Genomic DNA, 18944 nt, shown 5'->3' with positions numbered 1-18944 from the left:
CGAACGTCGACTGCGCTTTTGCTGCTGTTGGCCTGACCGCGAGACCTATCACTCCTCTCATCTCGACTTCATTGCGATCCTTTCAAGAGCTGCTTGCTCGACGTCTTCCACTACCAACAAGACGCGTTTCAGGTCTCAGCATCAGCACTCAAGCGACATCGTCCCCTTCCACAGCAGCAGGCAAACTTCGATCGCAGCCTCTCTTGCAAGCACGCAAGCTTCTCGAAGCGTTCACCCGAGGAGCGTGATCTCGAGCACACGTCAGCGGCGAAGGGCATCACTCCACGCAAGCTATTCGCAACCTCGCTCAGGTCTGCCCGTTCGCTAATTGGCGGTATATCCAGCTGACACGTCCGAACAGACTTTGTCGAGACCCTCCATTGTGCGGTGCACGGCCCTCTCGATACGACGTCTCTGCGATCGCTTATAAGTCGTCAGGAAAGCTGCATCCTCTTCTACCAACAATCAACACAACACCATAGCATCAACCGGCGATTATGGCATTCTTCTCATCCGCCTCAACACCGAGCACCTTCGGCGCGCGCCCCGCCGCCACGCCTGGCCAGATCAACACCTCGGCCGCCACCAAAACCACGGGCGACCAGGACCAGGAAGTGACGCCTGGTGCCACCGACACCATCTCCTGCCTCGCCTTTTCGCCCACTGCCGACTTCCTCGCGGTCGGCAGCTGGGACAACAACGTGCGCATCTACCAGATCAACAAGACGTCGCCTACGCCCGTGCAGCCGTGGCAGCAGTATTCGCACGAGGGACCCGTGCTCGATCTGTGCTGGTCCACCGATGGCGCCAAGATCTTCTCCTCGGGCGCGGACAAGGTGGCGCGCATGTTTGATATGAACACGAACCAGCCGGTGGTGGTTGCGCAGCACGGGGATGTGGTGCGCAGCGTGCGGTGGTTGAACGTGGCTGGAGGAGTGCTGTTGACGGCCGGGTGGGATAAGCAATTGAAGATCTGGAAGGTGGACAACCCGGGTCAGCCTGCGGTTCACAGCTTGAACTTGCCCGAAAAGTGCTATGTGATGGACAACGTGCAGAATGTGGTCGTGGTGGCGATGGCGGAGCGGATGGTGTTGGGCTTCCGTTTGGAGGAGAATGGATCGATCACGCCGCTCACCGAGCAGCAGAGTCCGCTCAAGTACCAGACGCGTTCGATGGCCGTACTCCCCGATGGCGACGGTTACGCCCTCGGCGGCGTCGAAGGCCGTGTGGGAGTCCAATACTTCCACGATCCCCCAGACAAGGACAACAAGGTCAAGAAGTTTGCGTTCAAATGCCACCGTCGCGCCAACACGGACCACCCCGAGGTGCCGCGCAACGAGTCGCACCTCTACCCTGTCAACTGCATCGCGTTCAACGTCCACGGCACGTTTGCCACGGGCGGCGCGGACGGGAGCATCAACTTCTGGTGCAAACAGTCCCGGACAAGGCTCAAGACGCTCGAAACAAAGGGTCCGGCGAACGCGCCCAAGGAGCTCCTCAAGACGAATCCGGGCAAACACCCCATCACCGCCATCGGGTTCAATCGGGATGCCACCATCTTTGCGTACGCGGTGGGGTACGATTGGCACAAGGGCTACCAGGGTGCCGGACAGGTGGAACCTAAGGTCTTCATTCAGCCGGTCAACTACGAGGATGTCAAGAAGAGGCCTCCCAAGGCCTGAGGCGCGGTTACGCTGGTAACTGAATTTATTCCTAATCTTTCGGTGTGATGATTGCGATTGTGTGATGAGGATGCGATTCCGTTGACTTTATGGCTCTAGCCATGCACGATAAGATCGAAGATCCCCTTGATCCTTCCGACTCCCTCGCCATACGCCATGCCGACCAAACCTCTTACGAAGCCCCAACTCTTCTCGGGCCGGACCATGGGATAATCCAGTCTGCCGGGGATACCCGTCCTGACCCACGCGAACATCCTATCCCTCGTCACCGCCTTGGCCTGCGTCACGCCCAACAGCCCTTCCCTGCCGGCGAACCTGCCATAGCCACTCTTCTTGACCCCTCCAAACGGCAGGCCCTGATTAAGATAGCTCACCCCAAAGTCATTGATGTTGACCATCCCTGCGTGAAGCCGCTCGCTGATGTACGTGCACTGCGAGAGAGTTGAGCCGAAGATGCTGCTTCCCAGGCCGTAGCGGGTGGAGTTGGCGATGGTGATGGCCGCATCGAGCGAGTTGCTGGCAAAGGGGAGGATGAGGAAGATGGGTGCGAACAGCTCTTCCTGTGCGATCGCCATGTCGGATGTCACGTTGGTGAGGAGGGTGGGGGTGAAGTAGTGCCCTTTGGTCCATCGAGGGTGGTGAAATCGTTTGCCGCCAACGAGGAGCTTGGCACCATTCTTGACGGCATCGTTGATGAGTTCTTCCAGACGATCGAAACGGGCATCCGTGATCATGGCTCCCATATCCACCTGCTCCCCTTTGGCGGTAGAAGAAGTGCCAAAGGGTGCATCATCCATGAAGCTACCCAACTTCAACCCTCTTACCCTCTCCTCCACCATCGCCACCAACCTCCCGACAATCGTCTCATCAACGATAAATCGCTCAATCCCAATGCAGTTCTGCCCGGCACCCTGGAAGCAACTGCGCATGAATGTCGAGCCGAAAAACTTGAGATCGGCATCCTTGAGCACAATCGCCGGATCCTTGCCTCCCAACTCCAGCACCACGGGTGTCAACTCCTTCGTCGCAGCCTGGGCGACCATCCTTCCCACCTGCTCGCTTCCGATAAACGTAATGTGCGCGATCTCGGCACTCTGCGTCAACGCCTCGGCTGCGTCCGGCCAGCACGTCACAATCTGCACCAATTCCGGATCACCACCGCTTACCTCCAAACATTTCCTGATGCAATCGACGAAATAAGTCGCGGACCAAGCAACCAGTTCGCTTGCCTTGACGACGATCGCATTGCCCGCAAACACACTCGCGATAATCGGCCCCATCACGTTGTGGGCTGAATAGTTCCAGCTGACGCAAGCGACGGTGACGCCCATGGGTTCGTGTCGAACCTGACAGATCTTGTGCATGAGCAAGAGGTTGTTTGGGCGTGTTTCGGTCTTGAGCACTTTTTCGCCATTTTTGATCGTCCAATCGAGCTTGGAGCAGGTGGTGAGGAGTTCGCCGAAAGCGGCGTCGATGGCGGTTTTGCCGGTGTCGCGAGCGGCGACACGAGCGATGGTCTCCGCGTCGGTGACCACCCATTTCTGCATCGTACGCAGAAACTTTCGTCGTTGCCCCCAGGTGGAAGTTGCCCACTTGGTCTGCGCAGCTTTGGCCGCCGAAATCTTGGACGCGATGGTGATCGGCGTGTCCGCATCAATCTCGTCGATGAGGTAGCCGGTCGCAGGGTCGTAGCAGATGATCTTGAATGGTTTGGCTGGGTCCCGGATGTGCGGTTTGTCGAGAATGGTCGAGGTCCATCCTGGTTGCGCCTGGGGGGGAGGAGGGATGCTGATCGATACACCCTGTTCCGCAAGGTAGGCAGCGAGTGCCGATCCGATGCGGGAGATGATGAACACGATGAAGCCGGTGAAGATGAGGCTGGAGGGGGAGCGAATGGCAGAGGAACGGAGGACGGGGAAGAGCTGAAAGAGGTAGAGGTCGGTTTGGAGGACGAAGAGCTGCAGCTGGACGCGGAGGTACTCGATCCAGAGGGTAAGGTCGGCCGTGGAAGCCGGCAGCGTCGGCAGTGATGAGGTCACCATCTTGAGATGAAAAGTCGTTCGCCTGAGGATGGTGGTCGCAAAGAGGGAAGGAGGGGCATCCAGCTCTGTGTTGGAGGGGTGTGCGTGCTTCTTTCGCGTGCGGTTCGCCGTTTCTTCCCGGTGTTCTTCTCGGTGTGCGCGACGGAAAAATAGTGGGTGTTAGAGCCTTCCTTCTGGTGAATGTGAGGTAAATTCTGAAAGGGTAACCTTGATCGGGCAGATGGAGGTCCAGATGCACCCCACACCCCACACGACACCATCAGCAGCTTTCGGAAGGTCAAGTCGAGTTTGGACCCCTCTGCCAAGACATGCCAATGGCAAGCCTCTAGTTGCTGACCTTGAAAGGCGAGGGAAGCCAGCGGACAAAGGCGTGTGCTAACATGCTCGAGTCCTTGGCAGGCGCGCAGATCCGCCATGCTCGGATCTCTCCTGGGCCTCTTTTCGACTACACTCTCAAAGCTTGAAAACGTCTCACGCTAGAAGCTTTGACCTGCTCTCGGCATTCATTGTCATGAAGGCTGATAAGGTTCCGAAGGGTCGTCGCAAAAGAGAGCGAGCTGATGGGTGTCAAGGCTGCGATGTCCCGAGAGGGGGGTTGCTACTTGCTCGCCGGTGGAGCAGACTCAAGACTCAAGAGGGTGGGAGAGGGGATCAGCCAGCAGAATTCAGGATTGCAGAGCGGTCACATCCAAATTTTGGACGGAGTGGACGGCGGCGAGGCTCGGTTGTCAATTTGGGCGAGGCAGAGTCGGGCAACGCCTACGTCACCGCCCTGGCCAGTATGGTTGCCGGTCGAGCTCGATACTTCAACACAATCCTCTTCGCCCTCTTCTTACAACACGGCTCAGACACACATCTTTGTGCGACAGGCCTACTGTGTTTGCTGTCGATCTCTTGTGCTTGGCTCTACAAAAGTGTGGGGTTGCAATCTGAGCTTCAAGGCTGGACGGGATCGGCCTCATGTGATCCAACGGCCAATTCACCACCGAGCTCGAAAAAAGGGCATCACGATCTCCGCGCCGTGTCACCCGCCATTTGACTTGCGTTATGGTCTTTGAGCGACGCTCAGCGCATCTCATTGTTGTCGACAGTGGCTGTGATTGTTATGCGACGCACCGCGTGCATCCAACCGAGGGCGGTCCAAGGTGGAAGGGAACCTACGGTCCGTCCTTCTAGCTCGAGGTGGCTTAGCAGCGTTGACCTCGCTTGGCGCGAACTAGAATTCTTGGCGCTCCTCGTGCTCCACAAGCCGCCTCCCAAATGTCATCTCTGTCCCCCACTTTCTTGCTTACCACCTTCTCACCCCTCCTCCAGCATCCGCGTCCTCGGTCCCATCTCGCGAGAACAAGCTTGCAGGCTTCTCACACGGACTTCTCCTTCCGCTGGACCGAGCAGCCACACGCACACACCTTCCAGCGAATGTTGAAAAAGAGCTCCATCTGCATGGCTTCGACCTCGCGATCTGATCAGCTATAAGATCATGGACTCTGCCATCTTCACTTCATAACAAGCATCATCGCACGCCCTGCTCTGCCTAGGATCCTCCATCAAACCAGCAAGCGGATCCTGTCAATATACCCCTGGCCCCACTCTTAGAACTCAAGCTCCGGTCTCGTGCCACTTTATATACCCTCTCCAAGATCTCTCTTTCGACTGCAACCTTGACCACGCATCCGCCAGCTCTTCACGATGACTTCGATCGCACGTCGCATCGTCAGCGGCCAGAAGGCGCGCTTCCAGGATCCCGTCCTCGACCTCGACCTAGACCTCACATACGTCACAGATCATCTCATCATCATGGGCTTCCCAGCCTCCGGCGTGGCATCTCTCTACCGCAACAAGCGCTCTGACGTACGTCGCTTCCTAGACAAGCGCCACGACGACCTGTACCGCGTCTACAACTTCTGTCCCGTCACCGAGAACTCGTACGACGCCGACGAGTTCTACGGCCGGGTTTCGCGCTACCCTTTCCCAGATCATCACGTTCCGCCGCTCAGCTTGATCCCGCTCTTCGTCGCGGACATCACCGAGTACCTCGAGTCTGATCCCGATGCGACGGCGGTGATCCACTGCAAGGCGGGCAAAGGTCGCTCCGGCACCATGACGTGCTGCTATCTTGTCTCGCTTCCCTACCTACCGACGCCGCCGACCAGTCTCAAGAACTACAGCAAGATGAAGCGTCCGCCGGCTCAGGCTACATCCGCGACTCCACCTCTAGCTACCATCGCCTCCGCAGATGGGCGACCGAACGACACTCAAGCTTCAGCCTCGACGCAAACGCAGGGACACCTACTTCCCCCATCCAACAGCCTTCAGATCCCCTCGTCAGCCCACTCCGCCATCTCATCCGCAGACTCGTCCTTCGACCAACCACCCGTCAACGGCACCCTTCGTCGTCGTCCCTCGCTCACGCCAGACCAGAGCATCATCCGCAACGACGACCACAACCCCGAAAACGAGATGGCGCAGATCTCCTCGCGTCTTCAAACGATCTTTGACCTGCACACCTCTCGTCGTATGAAGCCGCAGTCGACCAAGCAGGCGTCGCGTCAACCGACGGGCCTGGCTCCCAGTGCGCGCTCCACGCCTGCTAGTTCCAGTTCAACCTCGCTGCACGCGCTAGGCGCTGGTCCAGCCGGTCGCAGCTGTGACGCTTTCTCTTCGACAGGCCTGAGCCGGGCTACTTCAGCCAGTAGCTCCTCGGTGGCACTCAACGCCAATACGGAGGATCACTCTGACACGCGTCGGCCGAAGATGGGCGTTTCGATCCCGTCCCAACGTCGGTGGGTGGGTTACTGGACGCGCATGCTGGCGGGCCGAGATGCGCGGTTGTCCATGACATCCGTTCAACGACAGCCACGTCGGCAGATCCGCATCGTGCGCATCAGCATCGATCGTCGCGGCTCCTCTTCCGCTGGCAAGACGCAGGGGTGGGTAGAGGGACTCGTCCCGCACTCCGACTCGCTTTCCGTCCAACTGGTCCGGTACGACGATGCGCTCGTAGACCGATTGGAGGGGTGGGAGCGACACGCGCGAAGACGAGCCAAGGCGTTCGGCAAACACGACCCCTCCGGTCTAGCAGGCGATCTCGATGTGGAGGAGCAAAAGCAGAGGGCGCACCTGAAAACGTTGCGTCGCCAAGCGAGTCAGACCCAGTGTTGGGATGGACGGAAGTTTGGTGGCGAACATGAGGGTAAGATCGGCAATTGGGGGGTATGTGTCAAAGCTGAGGCGGAACGAGCTAGGACGTTCGAGTGGCACGATGACGGGCGGCAGCTTAATCATTTTGCGCTGTGGAGCGAGAGCAGAGCTCGGACTGCCAACGAGAATGGGTGGAGATACACCTTCGAACCCCCTCCCTCGGAAAGGAAGCAGTCGGCCGATTCGGGCTACCACTCGCAGCAATCGGACGACACCACTCCCCCTTCGTCCACCTCGTACCTCCCCCAGGGCGTGGACGTGGGCGACGTGCTCGACGCCGATCGCGAGGTGTGCGTCAAGGTGCTCGTAGGAAGGACGGGGAGCAAGCACGCCAAGTTGCCGGATATCGCCAGTGCAGGATGGTGCTGGTTCATCCCGAGCTTTGAGGATCCACTGGCGGATGGTGGCGTCAAGGTCGGGAGTAGGACAGTGGTGAGATTCGGGAAGGACGAGATCGATTTCAGGAAGGAGCCGCTAGGACTGGTTGGGGTGGAGGTCGAGTGGGAGTGGGTCAGCGTTGGGGTTGAGGAGTAGCATTAGATGGGAAAGCATTCTTTTATACACGCATACACTTCAATTCTCATACAGTCGTTTCAAGCATCCTCCGTATCTGACTGTGGTGTGGAAGGGAGAGGCCACAAAGTGCGACAGGGAACGTGGACGATGGTGAGCGACAATGCGCCTGAGTCGAGGTAGCGAAGAATTCGAATTTGTTAGACCGTGTTTGCTGAAGCTGAGTCGATTTGTTGGTGGAGGCTTGGAAGTGACTGCGCATCGCTCGAGCCACATGCTCGAAAGGCGCAGTAGAGCTTCCCCACCCACATCTCCAATCTTCCTTCTTTCCTTCTAACTCACACCGCTGCGACCCTGCCAGGTCCACATATCATCATGGCGTCCTCCTCATCCGCCTCTGCGGGACCATCCTCCTCGATGGCCTATACCAACTTCGAGCTCAACAACTCGATCCTCCCGCTCTCCTCCTCGACCCTCGATTCGATCTTCGCCTACGACACCGAAGAGCAACGCTCCATCCTCCGCGCGCAACCGTGGAAGACGGACCCGCACTTCTTCACAAAGGTCCGCATCTCGGCCGTCGCTTTGCTCAAGATGGTGATGCACGCGCGCTCGGGCGGGATCTACGAAATCATGGGTCTCATGCAGGGCAAGATCGATGTGGCCAACCGAACGCTCTATGTGATGGACAGCTTTGCCCTTCCGGTCGAGGGGACGGAAACCCGCGTCAACGCGCAGAACGAAGCTTACGAGTACATGGTGCAGTATCTGGACGGTTCCAAGTCCGTGGGAAGGCTGGAGAACGTTGTTGGCTGGTACCACTCGCATCCGGGATATGGGTGCTGGTTGAGCGGTATCGACGTCAACACCCAACGCACGAACCAGACGTTCCAGGACCCCTTTGTGGCGATTGTCATCGACCCCAATCGCACCGTCTCCTCCGGCAAAGTCGATATTGGCGCCTTTCGAACCTTCCCAGAAGGCTACACCGCCCCGACAAACCCGGGTTTGGGGGAGACGAGCATCCCCCAATCCAAGATCGAAGACTTTGGCGTCCACGCAAGCCAGTACTACCCGCTCGAGGTAGAACACTTCAAATCCTCCCTCGACGGCAAGCTGTTGGAGCTGCTGTGGAACAAGTATTGGCAAAACACCCTGTCCCAATCTCCCCTGGTGGTGGGGAGGCGGTATACGACGGAACAGGTGCGCGATTTGGGCGAGAAGCTCGAACGCGCCCACGCCGGCGTGCAGGGTCGACACAGTTCGAGCAGCATCCCCTTCGCCCCCACGCCCGTCCCCAAGCCAGACAGCGCAGAAGAGGGGAAGGAAAAGGAAAAGGGCAAAGCAGCGGAAGATCCGGCAGACTTGATAGCAGACATGCAAAAGCGATCAACCACCTCGACTCTCGCCCGAGCCGCAAACGACGCCGCCAAGATCAGCAGCCAGGCCAATCACGGGTTGATGGCTATGCAGCTCAAAAAGGCACTCTTCAACGGCGTGTAGTCTTCATCACATGCAATACCACACACCCGGGATGCATCACACGCGGGATGAAGAGGGTACAAAAGCTACTTGTTACTGAAATTTTATGTGAAGACAGGACGCATGGGGTTGAGGTGGTGAGTGTCTGCGGTGCGATAATGAGCGAATAGGGTGGAAGCGATGGAGGGGGGAATGACATGTAGGTATCCAAGAATATGTACGACAATCAGAACGTCTCCTCGTACGCATTGGTAACTTCCCTGAGCACCGGACGGGTATCTTGACGTCCTCCAGCCTTTCCATCCACCAGCTCCTCCTCCAACCCCTCCTCTTCGTCAAGATCATCCTCCTCTTCGGGATAATCATACGTCTCGTCGGCATCGACGTTGGGGCTGGGTTCGGCGTCAAAGTGCGCCTGAGCGTGGTTGCTCGTCGCCGGCGTGTTGGCCCTCGACGACGAAACAGGCGATTGCTCGGGTCGCTCAATCTCCTTGCGCTCGTACAGATCGATGCGAAGCACATTGAGATCTTGCGCTTCGTCCACGCCCACCACGCCCTCGGGGAACGTCTTGTGCGCCCAGTCGATCACATACGTGCTGGCGCGCATGAACTTCTTGTGCGCATACTTTTTGTGGAAGAACTGATGCGTGATGGGACGCAGGCAGTAGTCGAGCATGATCTCGGCCGTACCGAGCAGTTCCTGTTCCGAGTAGGTCGAGTAGTGCACCAGCGTAGGCGTCCATTCGCCGCGCTCGAGCACCTCGCGAGCGAGCCAGACCGAGGCCGCAGCAACAAGCGAAGGAGGGTGCTCCATCAATCGATAGTCGAGCAGCGAAATCTCCATAAAGTACTTGGCCACGGTGCGCGTCTGGATGTCGTAGTTGTCCGCCTTGCTGATGCGACGCAGGAAGTTCATCGGGTTGGCATACGACATGCTGAAATCGAGCACCTTGAGCACGTACCGCTCCGCCCGCAAGATCTCCACGTCCGTGTACCCGCCATCGGCCAGGTAGTAGAAGTTCTGGATGGAAGGGCACATCACCTCCTCGTACTTAGACGCGATGAACATGGCCGTGACACCGACGAGCTGGAGCTTGGAGAGCGAGATGGTGCGGCGCGAGAGGAAACGGTCGATGATGTTGACCGCGAGGTAGAGCGTCTCGGGCAGCAGACGGAACTTGGCGTGGATGTCGACGAGCCAGTCGACGAGGATGGCGCGCACGTCCCAGTTGATCTCGTTCTGCTGCGACATGTAGTCGCCCGTGGGCATGTTGATGATCTCGAGCTCCTTCATGTACTCAAAGATGTCGTTGACGTACTCTGCGACCATGAGCGGGTCTTCGGCGTCTTCGGCGTCGAGGTCCTCCCAGCCTTCGTCCTTGGCAGGCTTGTGAGCCTGCTCGGTCTTGAGACGCTTGGCCTGAGGAGCTTCCATCTTGTCGTCGGTGTCCTGCACCTCGTTGAGCTGGCTCTTGGAGGATCGCGACGCGACAACGGCGGCGGGCGCAGTGGTGGTGGCGACGGCGGCATCACGACGAAGACCGGTCTGCGAGCTGGCCGAGGTGGTGCGGACCATGGAGCCCTTGCGGGCCGCAGCGACAGCAGAAGTGGCGGGGACGGCAGAGGTGGTGGAGGTCGATCTGGACGTTGCCGAGGGGATAGCGGATGATGCGGAAGTGGTGGTACCGACGACGCGTCGAGAGGCACGGAAGGGGCGGTCGGCATCCGCAGCAGCAGCGGTGGTGGTAGTGGAAGCGGTGGTGGGTCGGGTACGGACGACGCGACGAGCAGCGCCGTTGGTGGCGGCGGCGGTGGAGGCCGAAGTGCCGACGACGGATCGCGACGAAGCAGAGGTAGCGGAGGTGGTGGCGCGAGGCTTGATAGCATCCTTGAGCGCAGCTTTGCCCTTGTCGTCGGCGCCGGTCATGGTGGTGCGAGCGCGGTTGGCGTTAGTGAGGTCACCGAGCGCGGCCCTCTTCCGAGTTCCGAGAACTCCAGAAGCGGCAGAAGCGACCTTGGTGGCCGCAGACACGGTGGAGGCAGGCTTGGATGGACCAGCATCGGCAGCACCCCCTTCGAGACCATAGCGAGCGGTTCTGGAGGAGACGCCAGAGACGCCAGCGTTCTCCTTGGCTTGAGTACCATTGACCGAGGCGGTGCTGCGTGTCCGCAATGGGATGCGACGGGATGCCTATGGATGAGAGCAGCAAGCGTGACGGCGACGGTCAGAAACGCTCGAACTGCAGGAGCTTTGGGATCGGGAGTAGGAAGAACTTACGAGGTTCTGCGACATGGCGGCTATGATGGATGTGAAGGATCAAGAAGGGTGGTCGGGCTGGTGATCGCGTGAGACACGAACGAGAAAAGCACCGGGCGTCGCGACGATGGCGACGAGGTGGATGGCGTAGAGGGAGCGGTTCGGGTTAGCTTGCGAACATGGAGATGCGGATGTAGAGAACTCGAGATCAACGCGACGTGATGCTGGACGGAGCTGAAGGCGATGCTTGGATGGACGAGCTGGGAGAGACGCGACTCGATTGAGACGAGCTGGGTTGAATGCACGGCGACGAAGAGGGAACAGATGGTGATGACGATGCTGGAGAGAGGAGCCAGAGATGCGATGTAGACGAGCGCGAAGAGTGGAGAGAATGGAGGAATGCAAGAGCAGATGGGATGGGGTGAGGGAGGAAGGAAGAGTGGAGACGAGGACGAGAGAGAGAAAGGGAAGCTTGCTTGCTCGCTAGCTGGGCTCGTCTGAGCGCTGCCCGAGAGAGGAGGAAGGGGTAAAAAACGAGGCAGCAGAGAGGCAGAAAGCGCGAACTGAATTCAACACGGCAGACTGCGACTACCAAGCCACGACGGGTCAAGCAATTCAAAAGGAGCCATCGTGACTGGCGACTGGCGTTCGTGCTGAATTCATCCTAGAAATTCCATAATTATGGAAAAGCTGGAGAATGACTAAGGCTGCAGTTGCGATTTTTGGTCAACGCGCTGCGTGTCGCAAAGCCGCGAGCATCGAATGAACGCCTCGCCTCGCCTGTCTGTCTATCGCGAGCTGCAACCGCTGAATTAAATTCCATCGAAATTCCAGCGTAAAATCGCTTGAATTTCCAAGTCATTTTTCTCCAGAGAGTGCCTGCCCAGCGCGAGAGACTAAGATTCAACTTCCACCGAGCCTGCCTGGCGCTGGCGTCTTCTTTCCCGAGTCTGTTAGACTTTAGATCGAGGCTCGCCTTGCCAGAAGCAACACCACGGCCTTGATCATGCTGATGATGACCGAAGGACCCATGCTCGAAGAGGCGCGACATCCGGACGCCAGCTGAAAGACTCAGAACTCGTCTGTGGTCCGTTGAGTGGGATAGTAGGCGCGTCCGATATCGGCTCTAGCGCGAATGACCACGAGAAAGCACTGTTGAATCCAGCCCCGGTGATGAGGAGCTCCCAGCAATACCCTTGGGCAGAATCACTAGAAGCCAGCTCGGAAGGCTGCAAGCCTTGGTGAGTACTCGCTGGATTACCAGAAGAGCCCATTCAAGATGCACCTTTGGAGCCGCGACGGAACATGAACGGGGCGGATTCGAGAAGGAAAGGAGATCGCGGAACCAAGCCATCTGATCCGAGCCGAGCAAGGGAAGGAGAGGATCAAAGCCCTGCAAAATGACTTACCTGTGTGAGGGCCGTGAAGGGATGGGTGCTAGATTTGAAGCTGTTCCTTGACGAGGTATTAGGCGCTGATGTGCGTTGCTTGATTGGCGCCTGGTGTAGATGTCGGATAGGCTAGTGCTGGTCGGTTTGCTGGATAGGGTTAGCAACGTGGTGATGTGCTAGCGTGGGCTGGCTTGAGTAAGAGGCTGTATACAACTGTAATGGCTGGTAAGATGTCTTGAAAGTTGCAGCGAGTGATAGCTTGGTATCGTTGGCTGGTTGCTTGTGTGCTTCAAGACGGTTGAACACGCAACGACGATGGATCGAGGATCAGCGTGTCAGGTGCAACGTGTCTAGAGGTGTGAGTTAGTGTAGGGAAGGCGAGGTTGATGATGAGTGGAATGGATGAGGTGAGGTGAGGTGAGGAAGGTGAAGGGTGAGGATGGTGAAAAGCAAAAGAGAGAGCGCAGAGCGGAGTCTTGTCGCAAAGTCATCTGAGACACGCTCGCTAGCCCAGCTGTTGTGGGTCCACCAACCAGTGGAAATTGCGATTTGGCGTTGGTGTGCGCAGAGGCGTGGACTGCATATGCTTTGTTGGTCGATTCTACTCATTTTGGCTTTGAACAGGCATCCTCGGTCACGAACGTCATTCAAAGTCGGACTGCAGTCTGAATTGTAGGTCGGTGGCCTGCTCAGATAGGCTCGTTGGTCCTCTTCTACTGTCTTGTAACACGGAGGGCGACAAGGATCACGTCGCCTTGCCTATGTGTCCAGGGTGTCCCAAGGATCGCGAAGGCGCTTCTAGCCCGACGTGAAGCGTGCCGGGGTTGATATTGTAGCTCGTGTCGTATTCATGACTTTGCCTAGGCGTGCATATGATTTTGTAAAGGAGCGATTGCCGACCCACAGCCGAATTACATGGCCCGCTCCGACTTGAAGCCTCTTGTCGTCAGTCTTGCTTGGAGTGAATATAAAGACAGCATTGCTTTCGTAGAGATGGCAAGCGAGAGTCTGATCTGACGCTTATTCTTGTCACGTCCGGTCATGCTCGAACCGCAGCACGCTTTGATTTCCAGGCCGTCGTGTCGCGATATCGGGCATCTCGATTGACGATTGTTGTTGCTTGCACGGTCAGCTCAGGTGCGGAGGATAGCTCGCCATGTGTATGCACGGTCTGACCATACCGTTCGAAGTCCATTTGGCCGCTCGCCGTGTATGGTCCAGCCACCAGGGTGCCGCTGTCTCTCGCTAGCGCTTTTCTACTACCATTCGCAGGCCCATGCTGAGAGTGCAAGCGCTCTGAGGCTCGTGCTCACCACTCCTATCCGCACGTTCGTCGAAATGCTGTCCTGCTGGACCATTCGTGGCTCTGGCTGCGCAACATCACCCTCCTGTGTTGGACCTCGAAACTTGGAAAGCATGAAATGAAAAAAGAAGCGTTGCAACTCGCATCCAAAAAACATGCACCGAAAATGCAAACTCACCGCTCGACCTCGGGAATTTGGGTCGAGAAATCAAGAAGAAAGTCGACACCGAAAAAATAACTCCACATCCAACCCACACGCGACGCGGGGTGGACATCACGTGCCGTCGGCATGCTTTTCTCGAGGACAGCGCTCCCGCAGCGAAATGCCTGCACCGAAGCATCAAAGACTCTGCTCAGCACATTGAACAGACGGGGGAAGTCTCATTCGATCAATAGACCTGGAAGGGCAGCAGACAGCGGAACAACACGCACAGACGCGGCATGCGACAGGCAAAGCGTACGCTTCCAGGTATGCCCCGCTGGAGCACTGAAAATGCCAAAGGCGCGGAGCAGTCTCGCTTGCATCGAGGATGAGAAAGCAGCCTCCAATCGCCGAGTTTGTCAGCTTGGATCGCTGCTTAGCTCTCGGGCGGATACAAGAAGCGCCCTGTCTGGACATGCAAGCCAACGCTCGCCGTAGCCTAAGAAGACCCTTCTTACCCGTCAGAGAAGCTCGCGTGACCCGCGGGTCTCGCGTTGAGTGCACTCGCGAAAATATTCTCGCGCCGACCAACCAACACTTTTATGCCCTCTTCATCTGCAGGTCCTTCGATGTGCGGCAATCATGCTGGAGGGTCATTCGCTGCTCACCTGGCCCTCAGCACACTACGCTCCGGACGAGCAGAAAGCCTCAATCATTCAAAACGACTTCGAGCGAGAGTGGCGTATTGCACACCTCAAGACGTCCCGCTCCGCATACCCACCAAAAATCAACTCAGCTGTTCGACCGCGCTTATTTCGGACTCCACACCCTGAAAATCCCTCCTCCAACTCAGCCAACACTCTCACCTTCGCTCCACTCTTTCCTCTCGTCCCAATCATCAACGCCACCATCGGACGTTCGTGACACCATCGCGAGAGGTGTCAACACAGCGCAGGATCTCCTCACCGGACCTCAACACACCCGCAGGATTGCTTGGACCGAGCGGCTATCATCACCACCACCCTTCACCTCTAATGACTTTCCGCACCTTGTGAAGAGCCCGCGACCGGGACCTAGTGCGGCTCGCGTAGGGCTGTATGACCTCCGCACTGTGACTGCGCCAAGATCTTGCTGCAACAATCACATGCTCGAAGGAACGACCCTTGTACGCCCGCGCGCCTGACGAGGTCCGAGCGCTCCGACTCAGGAAGTGGATCCCCTCACGCGGATAGCCGATTCCTTCGCCATCATGCAACCACTCTCCCATCTCAACCCGCTCCTCGATGCCAAGTCGCTCAACATCCTTCCCTTCAAGCGACCAGGCATCGACAAATGTGTCAGCGCCAACATGCCATCACCCAGCGTTCCAAGCAAGCGACGCACACCACCCTCCTCCTCAACCTTCGCACAGCCACAAGCATCCACCAGCACAGCCGCAGGACCATCATCTTCCAGATCCGCATCCGCATCGACCTCGGTAGCGACCGCCTCAAATAGACCGCTCAAGAAGAAGGTTGCCTCGTCCAACGACGATAGCGTCGCCGCACGTCTGCAGCCAAAGCTCTCGCAGTCCTCGTGGCGCAGGACCAAATCGTATCAGCACGTCGATCTCAGCGGGCCAACTCGCCGCACTGTGCTCGAATGGCTGCCTCGCGAAGTCGTTTTCATGGTTCTCCACCTGCTTTCGTTCCGCGACATACAAAGCCTGCTCCGCGCCGACAAGCGGATACGACCGCTGATTCATGCAAAAACCTTTTGTCCATGGCGGAAGCTCCTCGCCTCCTTTCTGCACTGCGAGCGGCTCTATGACGAAACGATCGCGCTCGAGGAAGAGTCCATGTTTGACGGCAACGATAATGATAGCAACCACGGTGACGACGACGCAGAGACGACTCGAGATGCTGCACAGGCCGACGCTCGACCAAATGGAGGCAATGCTGCACAGGCGACGAATGCAAACCAGGTGCAGATCGAGCAAAACTTCATACAGGCATACAAAGATCTCGTCGGCTGCTTACAGCTCAAAGCAGCTCCCATCGACCTCCTCGAACTCGTACCGTGCCTCACAAGGTTGTGGCACGACCACGTCTCGTTCCCTCTCATCCGCAAATGGTGCCGTGACTTTGTCGTTGGCCGTGTCACCGCAGACCACCTCTTCGCCGATGTCGACCACGTCATCGCTGTCGAGGTGCTCTGCAGTGTCCGTCTTTATCTGGCCGTCGTGCGCATATCGCGTGCCTTCTCGCAGAACACGCCCCCCATTCAGTCCGTCCGCGTCCTCGACTACGATTGCCGCACCGCCATCAACACCTTCTTCCAACCGGACCGCATACTGCCAGCACCCGGCTCAACCCTCACCTTTCAACTCACACATGAGCAAGATAGATTCGTGCGCCGAGACGTGCGTCCGGGAGAGCTTGTGAAAGTTCAGGCATTCGCAGGCACAGGCAAGACAAGATCGCTCCTCGCATATGCTGAACGCCGCCCCAACAAGCGCTTTCTCTACATCGCCTTCAATAAGGCGGCAGCCGAAGAAGCGCGGCGTCGCTTCCCTGACCATGTTCAGTGCCGCACGATGCATTCGGTGGCTCTCTGCCAGGTCGTGCGTACCGCTGGCCAAGAGATTGGTGATCTCCGAGCACGAGACGTGGTACAGCTGCTAGGCGAGAGCCTCCCCGAAGGACAGCTGATCCGTGCCCAAGCCATGGCGACGCAGACTGGTCGCGACCATCGCCTCACTCCTACTGCCGTCGCCACCTATGTGCTTGCCACCCTTCAACGCTTTTTCTACTCGGACGACGCTACCATCATTCCCGACCGCCACGTGCCGAGCAAAGTAGCTACCGACACCGACCTCAAGATTCGAGCCGTGGCAAGATGCGCGCAGGAGCTGTGGGACTTCATTCGAGAAGGCTCCCCAGATCGCAACGGCAAGTCGGTCAAATGTCCGCACGATGCCTACGTCAAGCTGCTGCAGCTGCAAGCACCCCATCACTCGGAGAATTTCTTCAGGGCTTTCGACGTTCTTTTGCTCGACGAAGCGCAGGACTTGTCAGCAGCACAGGTGTCGATCCTGCTGCGGGCCAAGAAGCACTGCGGCATTCTCATCGTCGGTGACGTCTTTCAGAAGATTTACGGCTTTCGCGGCGGCACCGCCAAGGCATTCAACGAGCGTCTCTATCCGTCTTCGGCTCATTTCCAGCTCACCAAGAGTTTTCGCTTCGGAGACGCCGTTGCCAAGATCGCTACAGAGATGCTCGGTCTTCGCAAGCCTGCGCCTTGGGAGCGCGCAGCCGCCAAGCCTGTCCTCACTGGCGCGCTCGGCATGGCGGATCGCGTCTATGCCGAGGCCAATGTGTTCCGCTACCAGCTCGAGCCGCCACCATCGATGGAGCCGACTCCACCTACACAGCAACAGGAAGGGCGTCCTAACGGAATATCGACAGACGCGGAGGCTTCACAGGGTGCAAATTCAACGAACGGTGCAGCAACACTGGCTGGCGAGCTTCAGGACCAGATGGGAGAGGGGCGACAAGCGGTGGCTCAGCAAGTCGGCTCTGTCGGTCGCATTGGTCGCAGCGACGAGATCATTCGCCACACGCGCATCTTTCGCACCAATCGAAAGCTCTGTCTGACCGCCCTCGCCTTGTCTGCTTCGCTTCCGCAACCACACAAGATCTTCCTCAAGACGAGTCAGTCGTTGCAGCCCGACGCGGTCGTGACGTTGCTCCGCGATGCGCACATCCTCTACCATAACGACTCGAGGTCCATGTCGCGCAACTCGCTGCTGCGAGACTTTGCCAGCTGGAAAGATCTCGTGCAACGTGTGGAGGCAGAGGGGGGAGGTGAGAGCAAGCTGAGTCTGGCTGTAGCCCTAGGCGGCCTCCTGGCAAGTTCTGACTTTCTCGACCAGGTTTCCACGCTGGAGACGCGCTTCGCCGACACAGAGGAAGAAGCGACCGTGATTTTGACCACGGTCCATCAAGCCAAAGGTCTGGAGTGGGACTGCGTCTATGTAGAAGACGACTTTCGACCGGTCTTTGGCAGCGATAGGACGCAAAGGGTCGAAGTGTCGAGTTACTGGCATCAGGACGAGCTCAACCATCTCTACGTAGCATTGACGCGAGCCAAGCGCCAGCTGGTGGTGTCCAAGGTGGTGCTCCAGTGGATCGCTGCGATGCGCGGGCTGTACCGGTACAGACTGCTGACGAGCAACAGCAACACCAGCCTGGGCAAGACAGGGCTGTGTCCTCATTGCAAAGCGTCCAAACACCCTCTCGTGGTCAAGGAGTATCGGCTGGCATGCTTCGACTTTTTGAACCCACGATGCAACGAGCGCGCCAATTTATCACAGAACGGGCAGCCCCACACCGAGAACGCCGCCGCCAGCGCATCTGCGACCAAAGCAACTTCGTCTGCCACATCGAAGGACGCTCCACCGCTCACACAAGTCATCGGCTGCACCGGCTGCCTCTCGGACCCCACCTCGGCCGTCCACATGGACTCGCTCGTCGATCCCGATCTGGCACTCTTCGTCGCCACGGCTCCCAAGATCACGCGTCAGCGGCCACACGGTCCCAAGCAGCCGGACGGCGACACCACGACAAGTGAGAAGTCGAAGCCGACAGCCATGGCGCCACCAGCAGCGTTCAAGATGGACGTTGCGAAGCATGCATTCCTCAAAGCTGACCATCGGTCGATGAAGTGGGCCATCATGCATCACGAGTACAAGCGGGCGGTCAATAGCTGGTTCAACGATGAGTGAGGGGGAGATATCAGTCGAGATGGAGAGCTGCACAATCCTGGCTCACAGCTTCACAACTCGCAGTGGCACGACGTTATGCGCCGTTCAAAGGGACACATCTCCCACGCACATCAAACCGAATCCATGAAATCGCTCCATTGCTACACGACATCCGGTCTGTCGCGCG

The 18944-nt window shown here is 58.0% G+C and overlaps 6 protein-coding genes across 6 annotated transcripts; 4 read left to right on the top strand and 2 right to left on the bottom strand.

Moving 5' to 3' along the window:
- Positions 1 to 497: 497 nt before the first annotated feature.
- PSEUBRA_002388 (WD40 repeat) lies at positions 498 to 1682 on the top strand (the record flags this gene model as incomplete). The annotated part of the gene is made up of 1 exon (XM_016435552.1): positions 498 to 1682. One exon carries the CDS (start codon positions 498 to 500, stop codon positions 1680 to 1682), a length of 1185 nt encoding a protein of 394 aa, XP_016292985.1.
- Positions 1683 to 1777: 95 nt separating this feature from the next.
- On the bottom strand, positions 1778 to 3724 carry PSEUBRA_002387 (Aldehyde dehydrogenase; the record flags this gene model as incomplete). The annotated part of the gene is made up of 1 exon (XM_016435540.1): positions 1778 to 3724. The coding sequence occupies one exon, from the start codon at positions 3722 to 3724 to the stop codon at positions 1778 to 1780; it is 1947 nt and encodes a 648-aa protein (XP_016292984.1).
- Positions 3725 to 5413: 1689 nt separating this feature from the next.
- On the top strand, positions 5414 to 7459 carry PSEUBRA_002386 (Protein-tyrosine phosphatase, active site; the record flags this gene model as incomplete). The annotated part of the gene is made up of 1 exon (XM_016435564.1): positions 5414 to 7459. The coding sequence occupies one exon, from the start codon at positions 5414 to 5416 to the stop codon at positions 7457 to 7459; it is 2046 nt and encodes a 681-aa protein (XP_016292983.1).
- Positions 7460 to 7813: 354 nt separating this feature from the next.
- Positions 7814 to 8941, top strand: PSEUBRA_002385 (JAB/MPN domain protein; the record flags this gene model as incomplete). The annotated part of the gene is made up of 1 exon (XM_016435565.1): positions 7814 to 8941. The coding sequence occupies one exon, from the start codon at positions 7814 to 7816 to the stop codon at positions 8939 to 8941; it is 1128 nt and encodes a 375-aa protein (XP_016292982.1).
- A 205-nt stretch (positions 8942 to 9146) lies between these two features.
- On the bottom strand, positions 9147 to 11213 carry PSEUBRA_002384 (Cyclin, N-terminal; the record flags this gene model as incomplete). Its single annotated transcript, XM_016435533.1, has 2 exons — positions 9147 to 11111; positions 11199 to 11213. The coding sequence occupies 2 exons, from the start codon at positions 11211 to 11213 to the stop codon at positions 9147 to 9149; spliced, it is 1980 nt and encodes a 659-aa protein (XP_016292981.1).
- A 4049-nt stretch (positions 11214 to 15262) lies between these two features.
- PSEUBRA_002383 (DNA helicase, UvrD-like, C-terminal) lies at positions 15263 to 18778 on the top strand (the record flags this gene model as incomplete). The annotated part of the gene is made up of 1 exon (XM_059464840.1): positions 15263 to 18778. One exon carries the CDS (start codon positions 15263 to 15265, stop codon positions 18776 to 18778), a length of 3516 nt encoding a protein of 1171 aa, XP_059320734.1.
- Positions 18779 to 18944: the final 166 nt, after the last annotated feature.

Source organism: Kalmanozyma brasiliensis, assembly GCF_000497045.1.
Source record: "Kalmanozyma brasiliensis GHG001 unplaced genomic scaffold PSEUBRA_SCAF19, whole genome shotgun sequence".
Taxonomy (NCBI): domain Eukaryota; kingdom Fungi; phylum Basidiomycota; class Ustilaginomycetes; order Ustilaginales; genus Kalmanozyma; species Kalmanozyma brasiliensis.
Note: the sequence above shows the minus strand (reverse complement) of the source record. Positions and strands in the feature narration are given on the sequence as shown.